General features: G+C 34.1%; 2 protein-coding genes across 7 annotated transcripts; both read left to right on the plus strand.

The window, feature by feature from the left end:
• Window positions 1-385: 385 nt before the first annotated feature.
• LOC131174053 (uncharacterized) lies at window positions 386-871 on the plus strand. The gene has a single exon (XM_058137093.1). It carries the CDS (start codon window positions 386-388, stop codon window positions 869-871), a length of 486 nt encoding a protein of 161 aa, XP_057993076.1.
• Window positions 872-7,001: 6,130 nt separating this feature from the next.
• Window positions 7,002-15,493, plus strand: LOC110660901 (protease Do-like 1, chloroplastic). 6 transcript variants are annotated; one of them, XM_021819351.2, is made up of 9 exons: window positions 7,003-7,545; window positions 7,641-7,763; window positions 9,482-9,653; window positions 10,052-10,089; window positions 10,687-10,885; window positions 11,028-11,180; window positions 11,328-11,462; window positions 14,987-15,067; window positions 15,322-15,493. In XM_021819351.2, the coding sequence occupies exons 1-8, from the start codon at window positions 7,100-7,102 to the stop codon at window positions 15,062-15,064; spliced, it is 1,344 nt and encodes a 447-aa protein (XP_021675043.2). In that variant the 5' UTR covers window positions 7,003-7,099; the 3' UTR covers window positions 15,065-15,067; window positions 15,322-15,493. The 6 variants fall into 6 exon arrangements, with proteins under 6 accessions (XP_057992088.1, XP_021675043.2, XP_021675042.2 ...); XM_021819350.2 differs by having other exon boundaries at window positions 15,134-15,363; XM_021819352.2 differs by having other exon boundaries at window positions 14,300-15,363.
• Window positions 15,494-17,029: the final 1,536 nt, after the last annotated feature.

Genomic DNA, 17,029 nt, shown 5'->3' on the forward strand with positions numbered 1-17,029 from the left:
GTGGGTGTGACTCTATATGGGTGATTGTGGATCATCTGACTAAGTCAACTTACTTTTTGCCTGTAAAAACTACCTATTCTGTTACTCAGTATGTAAGGTTATACATCCAGAAAATAGTCAGATTGCATAGAGTTCCTGCTTCCATAATATCAGACAGAGGGCCCCAGTTTACTTCTCAATTTTGAAGAAAACTTCAGGAGGCACTTGGCACATAGTTGAACTTTAGTACAGCCTTCCCTTCTCAGACAGACGGGCAGTCTGAAAGAACAATTCATACATTATATGATATGCTTTGCATATATATCTTAGATTTTGAAGGTCAATAGATAATCAGTTTCCATTGGTGGAGTTTGCCTATAATAATAGCTATCATTCCAGTTTTGAGATGGCGCCCTATGAGGCACTATATGGCAGGAAATATAGATCCCCTCTGTGTTGGACAGAAGCTGAAGAGGCGAGAGTACATGAATTAGATTTGGTACAGTATACTTCAGAAATGAGAGTACAGGCAAAAGAGTTATGCAGATCCGAGGCGAAGGAGGTAGAATTTGCAGTAGATGACTTTGTGTTTTTAAAGGTCTCTCCTACGAAAGGGGTTATAACGTTTGGGAAGAAGGGCAAATTGGCACCTCGTTATATAGGACCTTTTGAGATCACGAATAGAGTGGGAGCAGTTGCCTACCAGTTACAGTTACCATCAAGCCTTTCTCATGTCCACCCAGTGTTCCACATTTCCATTTTTAGGAAGTGTGTTCCTGATCCTTCTCAGGTACTGCAACCGGATACAGTAGAATTAAATGAGGACTTAACCTTCAAGGAGCAGCTAGTAGCCATAATAGACTATCAGATGAGGCAGCTTCAGTCAAAGTAGATCCCTATGGTTAAAGTCCTGTAGAGGAGCCAATCTGTGGAGGGATGCACGTGGGAGTCAGGGAGGGATATGCACAGTAAGTGCCCGTATTTATTTAATATGTAGTTTTATATTATTATTCTGTCCTGTATAAAATTTGAGGACGAATTTTCTATAAGGGGAGAAGAATATAATACCCTGAATTTTTAAATAATTATTTTATATGTAAATTATAATATTTTATTGTGTTAAATATTATGGTAATTAATTTGAATTTTTTTGGGTTTCTAAAATTGGGTTTTTATTTTTTGAGATAATTAATTTTATTGATTTTTAAAAATTAATTTAAAGAACACGTGACAAGTTTAAAAATATATTTGAATTCCATAATTTTTTTTTTAGTTTTTTGTAATTTTTTTAAAATTTTCGAGCCTCGTTTTAGGTCTCAGGACAGAGCAAAAATCAAATTTTGGGTACCCTAAATCGAACTATATCAAATTGAACCAGTCTTCTTTTTCCCTTTTCCCTTTCTTTCCAATGTGTCACTCTCCTCCTCCCCTTATCTTTTCTTTTCCTCTCTCTCTTGCCTCCCTCACCGCTAGTCGACCACCCCCCAGCCTTGCCCACACGCCAGCGCCCCTCCAGTGACCATCCTCAATGCTGGCCGCCGCTCCAGCTGGCCAGAAATTAAGCCCAAAGTCTGTCCCTTTTTGCCGCACGACCTTTCACCTTCCCAGAACAAATCTGGTTGATCCAGCCACAGATTGAACCGGGTCTAGTCCCCTTTGTGTCCAACTCTTCGAGAGCTTTCCATAGACACACATTTCACTCATTTTCATCGAACGATTTGTGTGAATTAAGCTTGAAAAGTTTTAGCCTATTTTGACTTTTGGGCTAGATTTCTTACAAACTGTGAACCCCAAGGAGATTCTGAGACCACCAGTACGCTCCACTCGGCGAGAGCTTTACAATAACATAAATTCAAATTTTTCTGATATTGAAATTTTGATGGGTTCCAGAGCTTTGTAGTGTTTTTTTGGACCTTTAATGAGTCTGTTTAATTAAATAAAAATTATATTCTAACTCTTGGTGTTGTGGGCTTCGCGTAGATATTCTCGTTTTAAGAAAATTTCACTGGTGACCAATACAGCATTTTCAGGTTGGACAGGTGGGCTGCCGAACCCACTTTCAAAGTGAGTCAATATTACAGTCATTTCCATTATTTTCCAACGCCCTAAACACATTCCAGGTGTTAAATTTCGCATAGATAAATACGAACTCCAAATTCCCCTTTTTACCTAATGTCGGGTTTATAATAAAAATTTATAAAATATTCGTGGGTAGCTAGAAAATTGTAATTCCTTTTGCAATAGTATTATAGCATTGTTAAAGACTGTGGGGCATGTTTATAAAATTTTTGAGATTGATTTAGATAGTTTTTGCAAAATGCTAGTTTTAAGCCTTATAGTTAAACTGTGTTATTACTTGAGTTTTGTCTGGTTTGGCGGGCTCAGGAAGGGCCGTATGATGTTGTTGGAATGTGGGCCTGAGGCCTTTAGTTTTAGAAGTATTATTTGAGTTGCTTTGCAGGTTGGGTAGGTCCTAAGTACAGGGAAAACTCTGCCGGATTTCCAGTATAAATTAGGATGTCTTTAACTCTTTAAATTCTTATTTTGTGTTAATACTGATAAGTTCATAATATAATTTTTAGGTGATCAGAATCAGTCTTCTTCTTTCACCAGCCACTGCAGTGATATCTAGTAGATTTATAAGTAGATATTGATTTTATTTATAATTTCAATATTATTATATATGAAACACATGCTCACGCATTCACTTGTAAATATATGTATGAAGTTAAATACTATACGCACTTTGTGTTGCATTTTTATTTGATGAAATTATTGTGGATACCGCCTTAAGGTAATTTAGAGCTAAGTGCATGTTTCGGTATGTGTGTGGCATGATTATGGATATGGGTAGTACGGATAGTCACAGCTGGAGCTTCACTCATTGGGACCCGATCCTTATATGTGGATAAGTCAGGGTGAGTACGGCTTTGAGTTAATCTCGTTGACCCTCACATTTAGATTATTAAGAGAAAGTCCAGGTCGAGTTGATCTCACTAGCAGGTATTCGAATTAAGAGATCTGTATAGAAGATAAGCTCCCATATATATATATACTTTGATGTGACACACGGGTGCGTGAATGCTCTAAATTATCTTTTGTTCGAATATTATTTGAATTATTTGGAAATATGTGTGTATGTTGCATTTCATACAGAGGAATGCATTAGACTTAGATAGTTATAAAAATTGTATTTAAATCAATATCTTACTCTATGAGTCAGACGCTCGCCCCTGTTCAACTATTTTTCCTCAGGTGATAGGTTAACTCTTTTTACGAATAACCTATTTTCTTTTCTCAGAAGTTTATGAGAAGCAGCTTAGCTATATTTCATTTACTTGATTTATAATATATAACTCCGCATGTGCTACTAATGTTCTAATCTTGATTGGGACTGTAATAATTTATTTCTTTGAAGTTGTAAATATATTATATGGGTATGTTGGATAAGGGAGCTATGAGTATTTACCTTGGATAAGGGAGCTGAGCTCCCATTTGATTTTTTATTGTTCTGAGTATTGTGAGGGTGAGCTGAGCTCCCCAGATTGAGTTATTTTGTGTTTGCAGGTTAGGTGAGTTAATGCTCCCCATTGGGTAGTCCAATTTATCATTGGACTCTATCTGTTTGATTTTTTGAATTTAGGCTATAGTTATGGACCTTATGATTGGGCTACAATTAGTTAGGCTTACTACGGGCTTCAGGAGCCTTATGCTAATCCAAGTCCTAATGTCGGTCTGGCCTAGAATTCGAGTCATGATAGGCCACCACCTCCCCAGCCTTCCTCCCTCACTGGTGCACCTCTAGTGGCCTTCCCCTGCTACTGTTGCCCCTTTTTTCAGTAAGAAAATGCGCCCCAACTTCCCTCTTTCACATGCATGCTGTTTCACCTTCCTTCATTGTTTCTGTCGATTCTAGCCACCAATCGGACTGGGTCTTGTTCTTTTTTTGTTCTACACCTCGTAAGCTTTCCATAGACACCAATTTCATGAATTTTCATCAATTGATTTATGCGAATCGAGCCTAGAAAGTTTTAGCCCTTTTGATTTCTTGGCTAGATTTCTCCCAAACCGTAAATCCTACAAAAAATCTGAGACCACCAGTGCTTTCTATGCGTTGAGAGCTTTGCAACGACACCAATTTGGAATTTTTTTAACATCGAAAATTTGATAAGTCTCACGAGCATTCCAGTGATTTTTCAGGCCTTTAATGAGTTTTTTTACTTAAATAAAAATTATATTCTAACTTCTAGTATTGTGGGCTTCACCCACATATTTTCATTTCAAAGAAATTCTATTGGTGATCGAGATTGCAATTCAGGCCAGACATGAAGGCTGCCTGACCCACTTCTAAAGTGGGTTAATATTATAGTGCTTTCCACCATTTTCAGATGCCCCGAATGAGTTCCAGGTATCAGAATTGGCGTAGGTAAACCCAAACTCCAAATTTCCCTTTTTACCTAATGTTGAGCTTAGAATAAAATCCATAAAATATTTGTGGTTAGCTAGAAAATTATAATTCCAATTGCAATAGCAAAATGGCATTGTTAAGAACTGCAAGGATTAATTATAGAAATTTTTTGGATTAATTTGGATAGTTTTTGCAAAATGTTAGTTTTAAGCTAAATAGTTGAATTGTGTAATTATATAAAAATTGCCTAGTTTGGCAGACCCAGGAGGAGCATTGTATTGTTGTTGTGTTGTAGGCATGAGGCCTTAGATTTAAAAGTGCTAGTTGAGTTGTTTTGCTGGTTGAGTAGGTTCTAGGTATAGAAAAAATTCTACCAGATTTTCGGTATAAATTTAGATTGTCTCTGACTCTTTAGTTTCTTATTTGAGTTATTATTGATAAATTTCTTGAATATAATTATTTAGGTGATCCGAGTCAACCTTTCTCATCTTCTCAGCCGCTCCAGTGATATTTAGATAATCTGTGAGTTTGATATTGATTTTATTTATAATTTCAATATTATTAAATTATATTCAAGGCATGCTCATGCATTCATTTATATGTATGTATATAATTAGTTAAATGCTAGGCATGCTCCCTTGTTGCATATGTTATTAAACTTGTTGTGGATGTCGCCTTAAGATGGCCTGGAGCTGTGTGTGTATGTGTGTTGGCATGAGTATGGTGTGGATATAGATATAAGTAGGACGAGTAATCGCGGCTGGAGCTTGACTCATTGGGACTCGATCTATATATATATGGATAAGTTGGGGTGAGCACGGCTTTGAGTTAATCTCGTTAGCCCCTGCACTTGGATTATTAAGTGAAAATCTGGCTTGAGTTGACCTCGCTGGCAGATATTAGATTAAGAGAGTTTTATAGATGATCAGCTCCTATATATGTATTGATGTGATACATGGATGCTTATGTGCTTTAAATTATCTTTTGTGTGAGTATTGTTTTAATTGTTTGAACTATGTGAACATGTTGCATTTCATACATAGGAATGTATTAGATTTATATAGTTATAGAAATTATATTTAAAATCAATATCTTACTCTTGAGTTGAACGCTCACCCCCTGTTCAACTATTTTTTTTCCAGGTGATAGGTAGCCTATTTTGTGATTAACTTACTTTCTTTCCTCACAGGTTTAAATAGAAAATATTTTATTTTGCTATTATTGTCTTTTAATTAAATCTAGAACTCCACATAGACCAATAGTTGTAATTTTTATTTGGGTTATAATAACTTAAGTTCTGGAGTTGTAAAATTAACTATGTGATGTTTATTGTTATTGATGGAGGGAACTGAGCTCCCGAATATTTATTTTTGTGACATGAGGATTGTTAGGGTAAGCTGAGCTCTTCATATTATTGATATTATTTGTATACAAGTCAGTGAGTTAATGCTCCCTATTGGTTAGTCCAATTTATGGCCGGATTCTATCCGTTTATTTTCTTAAAATTGAGCAATCATAATGGGCTTTATGAGTGGATTAGAAATAGTTAGATTTACTACGGGTTTTTAGAGCCTTATACTTATCAAAGTTTTAGTGCCGGTCTAGCTTAAAAATTGAGTCGTGACAATGTAAATCTTGTGTTAATTTTTTTTCTTTTCTATATTGTGTGATTGTGCGATTGTGTGTATTTTAGATTTGTGTGCCTGCTATAACATTGTTTAGCTTATCTATTTATTAAACGGATCATGTCGTATGACATATTTTATAAACAGGTCATGTTTGAGTTGAGAGTTTATAACACAATTAATAATCGTATCATGTTTGGGTTGAGCATAATTGTGTTATGTCAAAACGAGACATGACCTATTTAGACACAACACAACACAAATTAGGACCTCTCAACTTTCCTTTCTGCAAAACAGGCCATAAAGAGATGCTATATTCCCATAGTAGCTCCAATAGAACCACAGAGCTGCAACCCACAAACTCATATAGAATCCAAAAGAATTTCAAACAAGCTCTATCATTTCTTGCAATAAAGGAGAAGAGGAAGGCCCTCAATAGGCAGATTTGGTTAAAAACCCTAGAGAAAGGAGAGATTTCTCTCTGAAAGCTAGACAGGGAACCACTCTTTAGTTGTTTAGATTTTTTTTTTTTTTGATAAATGACTTATTTAGGCCATTAATAATATGCAAAATAGTTAAGGTTTTCTACTTTTAAAAGTTAAAAAGAATTTTTTTTATATATTTAATTTATTTTAAAATTTTAAATAATTTATTTGATTTTTTTTTAATTTAAAAATTTTATTTAAATCGTGAAACACTTATATCACTGTTGCTCCTACTTTAAAGTTAAAATAGGCTTTTTTTTTAATTGTTATTATTATTATTATTATTTTGTAGGGGGTTAGGAGAGTAGTACTCGCACGTGCTCTCTGTATCTTTAGCCGAGCCAAGTTCTGGCTTAGGTGATTAGAGTTTAGACCATCTGCAATTAACTGAAAGAAATTTGTTTGACAGTTGCATGCTATCCAGTAATCACTTTGGATGAATAATTACACGACATGTGTAGTAGACTCTAGAGACAGTATAATATAATAATATTTTTTTTCCCCAACCAATAAGGAAAGCATACATTACATATGGTTAGAGCCGGAAAGTCTGGAGACTCCTCTTTTCTCTGAAAGAACCAAGAAAAGCCACTGTGCAAGAAATGGCTGCTGCTTCTTCACTCATTTCCACATTCGTCCACCATTACTCTCCATTTTCTCGCTCTCCAAGCAGAAAACCACCGTTTCCTCTCTCAAAACTTAAATGCCTTTCTCTCCTCCATAGAAACCAAAACCATAACAATAACAATATCAATTCTGGCATCCTCCGTTTGTTGAATCAATTCCACGATTCTTTCTCTTTAAACCCACACAATCTCTTATTCACTGAAAGCCCCTCTTCTTCCTCCTCCTCTTCAGCTTTAGACTTGCTGCTTCTTCTCTGCACATCACTTGCCTTATCCGTCTCTCTATTCGTCGCCGATGTGGACCCGTCCTTCGCATTCGTCGTTACTACTGCTCGTAAATTGCAGACCGATGAGCTTGCTACTGTTCGCCTCTTTCAAGAGAACACTCCTTCAGTTGTTTACATCACCAATCTCGCCGTCAAGTGCTTCCTGTTCACTATTTTTATTAGTACTTTTACAATTTCTGTCCGATTTAAGATTCTGATTTTTGTTATTGTTATTTTTTTTTTAAATATAGGCAAGATGCATTTACTTTGGATGTGTTGGAGGTGCCGCAGGGGTCAGGGTCTGGGTTCGTGTGGGACAAAGAAGGTCACATAGTTACCAATTATCATGTGATTCGTGGTGCTTCTGATCTCAAGTGAGTCAAATTTTATCTACTTATTGCATATGGAAGCAGTGTTAATTACTAGCTTTGCGGTTTTATTGTATATGTTGTTTGAAATTTTGATTTCTTTGTTTGGTAATACTTAAAAGGTGTAAATTCTTTGTTGGCATGTCTATACTTGTTTAATGTTGTTTCTCATTACTTTAATTTAAGGCATAGGAAGGAGAGCTTGGTTGTTGAGTTTGATGCCATTGGTAATACATTGCCTTGAATGTGGATGCCACTGTAGGATTTGAAGCTGTATTGACCTAGTTTCAACTATTTGAATTAATTGATTTTTTAATAATTTGAACAGCTACTCAATGCAGCTCAGCTAGGTTTTAAGCATAAGAGTCAGCCTTCACTTGGGAAGTCATTAACTATTCCATCTTATATGAAGGATGAGATTATTTTGAAGTTTTAAAACAGCATCCTGTTATATGTATAGTTTATATAATATTTTTTACCAACAAAAAATTTAATAAAGGGAAGGATAGCTATTACAATTATTATCTTCCTCTAGTTATTGAATAATAATAAATTTAATAGCTAATATAAATAAAAGAGAAGACAATTTGAACCGGTGTGCTTTAGCTCAGTGGTATTGGAGTTGTCTTCAGGGTTACGAGGTCTCGAATTCAAATCTAAGTTAAAGCCCAATAAATCTATTAGAAGACAACATTGACAGACTAAAGTTCTCCCATCTATTGAATATCTGGCTCAGGGCACCCCTTTGTCTTTGAGATCCCAAAAGTTTCATTGTCATTGAGAAGCTAAGGCCTAAGGGGAAAATTTTGCATGTCCTCCTTTCTTCCAGAATCCCTGAATTTAATCAGTAGGAAATCTTCCGTAGATTCCACTTGGAACTCGACAGGGGGTAAAACTAGCAAAAAGCTTGTTCCTAATGCTGTAATACAAAATGAGCTAGAGCAATGTTATGGGATTCATTACTAGGCTAACATCAATCCATACATCAGGAGTTTTTTCCCTTGCTAGGCCTCCTTGCTTGCCACAAATTACTGGTATTAATCCCAAGAAAGACCACAGGCCAAACAAAACTCTTGAATTTATTGGGACCTTTACATTCCAAATGTAATTTGTTAAAGGACATGGAATAGCATTAGGAAAATGAAAGAAATAAACAAAAATGATCTCACTAATATTTGGTTGATGCTAATTGTTTGTGCACTTGCTAGTGTGTTTAGTATTTGTTTGCACCAAGATTTGGTTGACTGCTATTAGTTCATGAGAATTATGACTTGTTTTCAGTGCTAGAGCCTAGAACCATGGGCAAATTATAAACTGATAAGTCCATGTCAATTCCAGTTAAAGTTGCTTATTGGCATTTTGATTGCCTGAACATCATGAGGAAAGATAATGTAAGACGCAGAAGGTAAGATGCTGAAGTTTGCTATTAGTTTGGATGAGGATGCAATTATTGGATTTTGATTGTACAATTAACATTGCATCCACTAGAGTTTATCTTTTCCAGTAAATACTTGTTTTATTCATTGTGAATGAGTACATTATAATTTATTATGTTACACTCGGTAAATTCCATTCATTCGGTCCTTATTCCTGTTTGCCATATCATGTGAGATTCCTTTGTGGCCACACCTATTTGACTAACCAGAGAAGGTTGGGAATATTCTCTCTGAATTCTTGTAAGCACCTTATTCTTCAAATTTAAATTGGTGCTAGTTTGTTTACAGGGTCACTCTTGCTGACCAGTCAACTTTTGATGCAAAAGTTGTTGGATTTGACCAAGATAAGGATGTTGCTGTGTTGCGAGTTGATGCACCCAAAGACAAGCTAAGACCAATACCTGTTGGTGTTTCTGCTGACTTGCTTGTTGGTCAGAAAGTATATGCTATCGGCAACCCTGTCAGTGTGATATACGCCCTTCTTTTCCTTCTTTCTCATTTCCTGGTATTTCAAGACTATATTAACCTACTATATATGCTAACACTATACAACATGGAATTATGAAAATAACATGAAACTTTGGTTAGCAATGTTATGATGTTTTCTGTTGATCTCCTATAAAATGCTTGCAGCCCTGTTTAAAAGGTGAATGTGAACCGGTTTATTTGTACATATTGCAAATCAGGATTCTGTCCAATGTCAGAGCAATGGTTTTGTAACCATTAGTGCTCAATTTTGTCCTGGCTTGTTTGTTATGAGTTATTACGTGTAAATGAGTATGGTGCATTTGGTCATTGCCAAATTTATATTGGTCGATGATCTGATTTCCTGATTTGATGTTATTATGTCTTTTGCAGTTTGGACTTGATCACACTTTAACAACTGGTGTCATCAGGTACAAAAATTCTGTAAAGTTTTTCTTTATTTGTCTACATAACTTTCATTGCAAATTATGGATTTTTGTCATGAGTCCATCTTATGGGAATAGTAATGGAATTGGCCTCAGTGATCTTGTTTTCCCATTATTTTTCTTCTTTTTGGATCTGTGAAGAAAAGTTTTTGAAATAGCATGTGGTTAATGTTAATGATATAAATTTCTTTCTATTTGGTGCTTGATGGAAATAGATACATCAGTAGCTAATCAATTAACATGGCATTAAGTGATAAAAGGCCATAATCCCAGTTATAGTCCCACCGAAGTTAGGTCCTGGAAAAGAGAATTTGGTGTAGAAAGTCTTTAGAATTGATTTTATGAAGTGCTTCTTTTGAAGACTTAGTCTGCATTCTTCAAATTGCATACTTGAGACTTTTCATAGCAGGGATAGCGCTTAACATGCCATTAACTGATAAAAAAACAAATAAATAAAGAATATAAGCAGATGCTGAAAATATCAGTAATGCAGCCATTTTCTATACATATATTTGCAATTTTATATGTGTTCATATTTATGAGCCAATGTTTCTCTCTCTCTCTTTTTATTTTATTCTCTAGTGGGCTTCGTAGAGAAATCAGTTCTGCTGCTACTGGCCGTCCCATTCAGGATGTTATACAGACAGATGCTGCCATTAATCCTGGTAATAGTGGAGGGCCACTTCTTGATAGTTCAGGAAACCTTATTGGGATAAATACAGCCATATACTCTCCATCTGGTGCATCCTCTGGCGTTGGATTTTCAATCCCCGTTGACACTGTGAGTTAGCACTTAAGACTTTGCAGTTGCTTTTCACAACAAGCTTCAGCACAGACATCATGCAATTTAAGCAAAAAAGCAGAAACGGACTGCCTTTTTCATGCTTATAATAATTTATTTTTCTTCATTTGTGCAAAACAAGGTAAGTGGCATTGTTGAACAGTTGGTGAAGTTTGGAAAAGTTACGAGACCTATTTTAGGTATTAAGTTTGCACCTGATCAATCTGTGGAGCAGTTGGGAGTAAGTGGGGTGCTTGTCTTAGATGCTCCTTTAAATGGTCCAGCAGGCAAAGCAGTATGCTCTATTACTTCTTTTCAACATCCTACTTGCATGCAATATTGAACCTAAGATTCTGTTTGCTGGATAAAAATTATTGAGATTGATATTTTCTCTGACTTACAGAGGTTTTCTTCTTATAAAGCATGAATCTCTATTCTGCAGGGTCTGCAACCCACCAAACGTGATGCCTATGGTAGACTTATTTTGGGTGATATCATAACATCTGTGAATGGAAAAAAAGTTACAAATGGCAGTGACTTGTACAGAATTCTTGACCAATGTAAAGTAGGCGATCAGGTATAGTGTTAATGTACTTTCATTTTTCTGATATTTCGTTTTTCCTTTGCCTTGAATTTTTTTTTTCTTTTTTATTCTTGTGTGTGACTGAAGGAGGAAAGGAAAGTGATGTAGAACAAAAGGAAAGAACTAAGAAGAAGAGAAATTAAAGACCAATCCTTGTAAAAGAGAACTAATTCTCAAGATATTATTAATTTTATAGAAATTGTCCTAATAAAGATTATCTAATAACAATAGAAACCCTAGGTCTTATTTATAGAATTAGGAATCCCAATCACATTAGAATTTTAGAACCCTAATTCAATCCTAATTAGAAATACTAAATTAAACCAAAATAAACTAGAAAATAATAAAATTCCTAGATGATAGACCTAATAAGAATAAAATTCCCAAAGAATAAAACTCTTAAATTTTCTAATGTTATATAGAATATAATTCCTAAATTGTATTAGGAATATCATCTTCCTATACTGCATTATTTTTCGCTAATTGGAAAAAACTCGTCCTTGAATATTGAAATACGAGAGAATCAGAAATTGCATTAGGAGAACAATCAACTTTTCATTCTTATATGGTAGCAACAAGTTTGAATCAAGCACTTCATGCTTTCCTTTGCATCTCTAAAAGGATCTGGATAAGTAAATTCAAATGGATTAACAGTATAAAGCTCTTCAAATCAATAGAAATAACTTGATTTTCTAAAATTTCCATTGAAGTTTCCATAAAGTGATCTTCTTTATTCTGCAATTTATCCTCCTCAAGCTTTGCTTTATTCCGCAATTAGGAACTAAATTAAACCAAAATAAATTAGGAAATAATAAAATTCCTAATAATAGACTTAATAAGAATAAAATTCCTAAATAATAAAACTCTTAAATTTCCTAATTTTATATGGAATATAATTCTTAAATTGTATTAGAAATATCATTTTCCTATCTTGCATTATTCTTCCCTGGTTGGAAAAAACTCGTCTTCGAGTCTTGAAGTGCGAGAGAATCAGAATTAGAATTAGAAACTGCATTAGGAGAATAATCAACTTTTCATTCTTGAATGGTAGCAACAAGTTTGAAATCAAGCACTTCATACTTTCCTTTGCATCTCTAAAAGGATCTGGACAAATAAATTCAAATGGATTAATCTTCAAATCAATAGAAATAACTTGATGTTCTTCAATCTCCATTGAAATTTTCATAAAGTGATCTTCTTTATTATGCAATTTATCCTCCTCAAGCTTTGCTTTTGCATTTTCATCAACTTCTTGCTCTAGAATAGGCTTTCTAACTGGTGCATGTTCAAGACTCAAAATCTTCAGATTCTTAGATCTTAGGTTCTTCAGGTTGCTCCTATTTAATTTCATCTTCAATCTCAAATTGCTTTTCAAATTCAAGTTTCTCTTGTTGTTGGTTTGCTTTTTCTAGATTTTTTTGCTTTTATATTCTCAATATTTTTTACTTTGTCCAACTGTTCTCTCGATTGGAACAGATGTCCATCTTTCCATACTTCAAATTCTTCAAGTTTTTTTATCTTTAACTTGTTGATGAGCCTGTTGATCATAATACTCATTTTTACATTGTTCGAGTGCTTCTCCTTATATTGTAAAATTAGTTGAATATCTCGATACTCATCAAATTAAACACAAGAAGCATAGTTCGGACCTCTATACAAATCAATCAAATAACACACTTTATCAAGTTGTTCATAATAATCATAAATTTTATCTTGTATTTTTTGAATAGCATCCCATAATTCTTCTTGTACCTTAGAATCATCAATATTATCTTGTAATTTATCAGTCCACATTATGATTTCAAATGAAGGAAGCATGCCTCATTGAAGAAAACTGAAACTTCTGCAATTGAGGAGTCATTTTCATCAGAAAAAAAAAATCCAGCAGATTCCTTGAACTGACCCAACGGATTTTTGTAGCTGGGAAGTCGGATAGTAGTTCCAACAATAGAGATGGGCATATTAGCGATTGGAGAAGGGTTGGGGAGGGTCAGATGTCAAAGAAATTTGGAAAACTTGCAGGTCTAAATTCGGGTCAAGATTTGACCTAGTTAGATCATCTTTTCCAAGAAATTGTAGGTGATCGAAAAGGCGCTGAAAGGGTTGCTGGGATGTCGCTAGTGGATGGTGGTGGCAGTTCTTGGGTTTGATGACCGGATGGTGGTGTATGCTGAGGGGGGAGTGCCCGCTGGGTTGTGCTATTTCTCAAAACTTTCTATTTTCTATTTGTTTTTTTTTTTTAATAATAAATAAGGTTGAAAATTTTGGACAAAGGGTAGAGAGAAATTTTGAGGGCACAATGGAAAGAGTGGGATTTTAGAAGGCAAAAACACAGGTGTAAAGGCTTGAAAGTTTGTGGTAACTAAACAAATTTGGATTGATTTTGGGCTCTGATACCAAAATTGATGTAAAATAAAGGGAAAAAACCAAGAAGAAGAGAAATCAAGGACCAATTCTTAAGAAAAAGAACTAATTCTTAAGATATTATTGATCTCATAGAAATTGTCATAATAAAACTTATCTAATAACAATGGAATCCTAATCACATTAGGATTTTAGAATCATAATTCAATCTTAATTAGAAATACTAAATTAAACAAAAATAAACTAAAAAATAATAAATTTCCTAAATAATAGACCTAATAAGAATAAAATTCGTAAAGAATAAAACTCTTAAATTTCTCAAATTTTACATAGAATATGATTCGTAAATTGTATTAGGAATAGCATCTTCCTATCCTGCATTATAAAGCCATGTTTTTGCATTCGGATTTAGTACTTTCAAATGTGCCATTGTAATCTAATGTTTTGTGTTATTGTTTGTAAGTTAGGTAGAATGGAGCACAAGTATACGATTCTTTAACCTTTCTACTGAACAAATTATATAGTGGGCCTTGGCAACATCAAAGTTCCTGACTTCCTGTTTCTAAGAAGTTGGCCAAAATAGTCTGGGTGGAAGTACTGTCTGTGGGTGTTACCATTATCAGCTACGATATCCTCCACAAAACCCTCTCCTCTCTCTCTCTCTCTCTCTCTCTCTCTCTCTCTCTCTCTCTCTCTCGTGTCCATACTCTCATCGGATATGTGAACTTTTCATTCTGGTGAATTTTTTTATTTTTCTGAATATTATTGGTAAACATGGATAAGGTCCAGTTTGGGTCTGAACTAAAACAAAACTGTGTTGCGGTAGAGTTAGTCCTGGTCCCTCCTTTTGGATCGGATTGGACCAGAATCAGCAGACCGTTCCGGTTTGAACCTGCTTGTTTAAAAAAGATTTCAAGCTCAGCCTAATTTAACTGGACCAAACCTAATCAGAACTGGCCCCATGAGGTCCGATTCCGATTCAGGGTTGTCCCCTCCACAAACTGGAACCGGCCTGTGGCCCTCTAGTCATCACCATCGGAAGCTTGATCTTAGATATTATTTTTGTTTGCTTGCAATACTTCGACTGGGGGAAGTATTCTTGTGATAAACAACTCTTCTTATATTGTATTATATTGAGCTATTATGATATTCAGGTGATTGTGGAGGTGTTGCGGGGTGATCACAAGGAGAAGATTCCAGTTATACTTGAACCAAAGCCTGAAGAGTCATGAAAGGTATTTGCCTGTATAAATCGTTGAGTACACACACTAGGGAATGCCATTATTTTGTGATTGTTACAGGACGAAGGGTCTTGCTGTACATATATCAACTACTGTATTGTCTCCGATAGCAATTATTACATTGATAAAGCATAAGTTGTCTGAATTTAATCTCAATCCCTTAGAAAATATGCCATTGGGCTCTTGAAAGGCTGCAAACTTGTGAAAGTTTTCATTCTGGACGCTGAAGCATTGCCATCCAATTGTAGATGAAATGTGGAATGAAATTACCATGTTTTGCCGCTGATCAACAGTGTTCTGGGCCACTAGGCGATGGGTATATATTTTTGATTCGGCTATTTTGTTGGGCCTTACATCGATTGAGTTATGGGGGTTTATATTTCCAAGGCATAATTTAGTTAGTAATCACAATTTCCCTCTTCTTATTTAGTGAAGCTAATGTATTTATGTTTGAATCCCCCTACTCCCTCCCCCCCCCCCCCCCTTACCAAATCTAACTAGATGGCAACGGGTGGTTATTTTCGGGTACCCAACTAAATAAATCTTAATAACACGGATTTGGATAATATATAATTAGATTTGAAATGAGTTTAGATTTAAAAAATAATATTTATGTCAAGTTTGAATTTTATAAATTAGATATTTGTTAATAGAATTTATTTATATAAATAATTAATTAAATATAAAATATATATTTTATAATAATATTTATAAAGTTTTATATATTTTATTTTAAATAAATAGAATTTAAATATTTTATAAAATTATTAAATTTTTAAAATATAAATATTATTAAAAAGATATATTTTATGGAGATTATTAATTAAAAATATAAAGTTAAACAGTTTTGAGTATTATATAGGTAATATTAATAATTAGGTTTGGAATGTGTTGAAGTATTAATAGTTTGTATTTGAATAGAGTGATTTTATTAGGTGTTCTAGCCGTTTCTATCCCTATAATGTTATGATTTTGAAGTTTTACACCTGCTTTAGGCGTTAAGCCGTAGCAAGAAAAGTTGTATAATTATTATGAAAAGAGATTTCACTATAATATAATGAGATTATAGATAGGGATAAGCCCAAAAGATTTTAAAAAAAAAAAAAATCAACTTGCTCCTATATCAATGCTTATCAACAAAGCTTGAAAAATGGAATGCATGTAGGAGATACAATCCCAAGGAGACCAAACAAAGATTGAGGCTATAATACAGATCTTTTTTTTCGTATATCTTTGCATACATCAATTAATGTTGTAAATAGGTGGGAAATGTATTAATTTTTTGGTAGATTGGACCAATAATTTTTTATCATCTGTAAACTGGTGACATCATATAAACTCACTTTAATGTTTATGATTGTAGGTATGTTTGAAGTAAAGATCAACAATCTTGACAGATACAATTGCTTGAAAATCATCTCATCCACTAAATAAGCAGAGACAAAGATTTTTAAAAATTATAGAGATACAAGAACTAATTGAATAATTACATAATTTAATCTTAGAAATAAACTTTTCATAAGCGGACAAAGCTATAATTTTAAAGGATGTTTGTTTTAGTTGTTAGATGTTGGCTAATAACTTCTTAACCTTCAACAACTAAGCCAACTTAGTTAATAAATAACAAAAGGTTAGCATTTAGTCGTTGTTTGAACACTCTAAAATCTATCGACTATTGGTTACCATAAACAACTAAAATAAAAAGATTATTAATCATAAAAAATGATTTCTATATTTCAAATTGAACATGAGAAAAAAATTAAATTAATTTTGAAGATCCAAGAATAAATTATTAATCAACATATCAATTTTTGTAATCGTAAAAGGGTTTGGGAGGGCAAGGCTTTCCTTCATATAGATCGTTGATACTAAATGATAGAAAGAAAAAAAATTCCCATTGAATTAAAGTTGTAGGAGCTAACTCTATTACAACTATGTAAGTATCATAGGATGCTT

Source organism: Hevea brasiliensis, chromosome 15 (assembly GCF_030052815.1).
Source record: "Hevea brasiliensis isolate MT/VB/25A 57/8 chromosome 15, ASM3005281v1, whole genome shotgun sequence".
NCBI classification, from domain to species: Eukaryota; Viridiplantae; Streptophyta; class Magnoliopsida; order Malpighiales; family Euphorbiaceae; genus Hevea; species Hevea brasiliensis.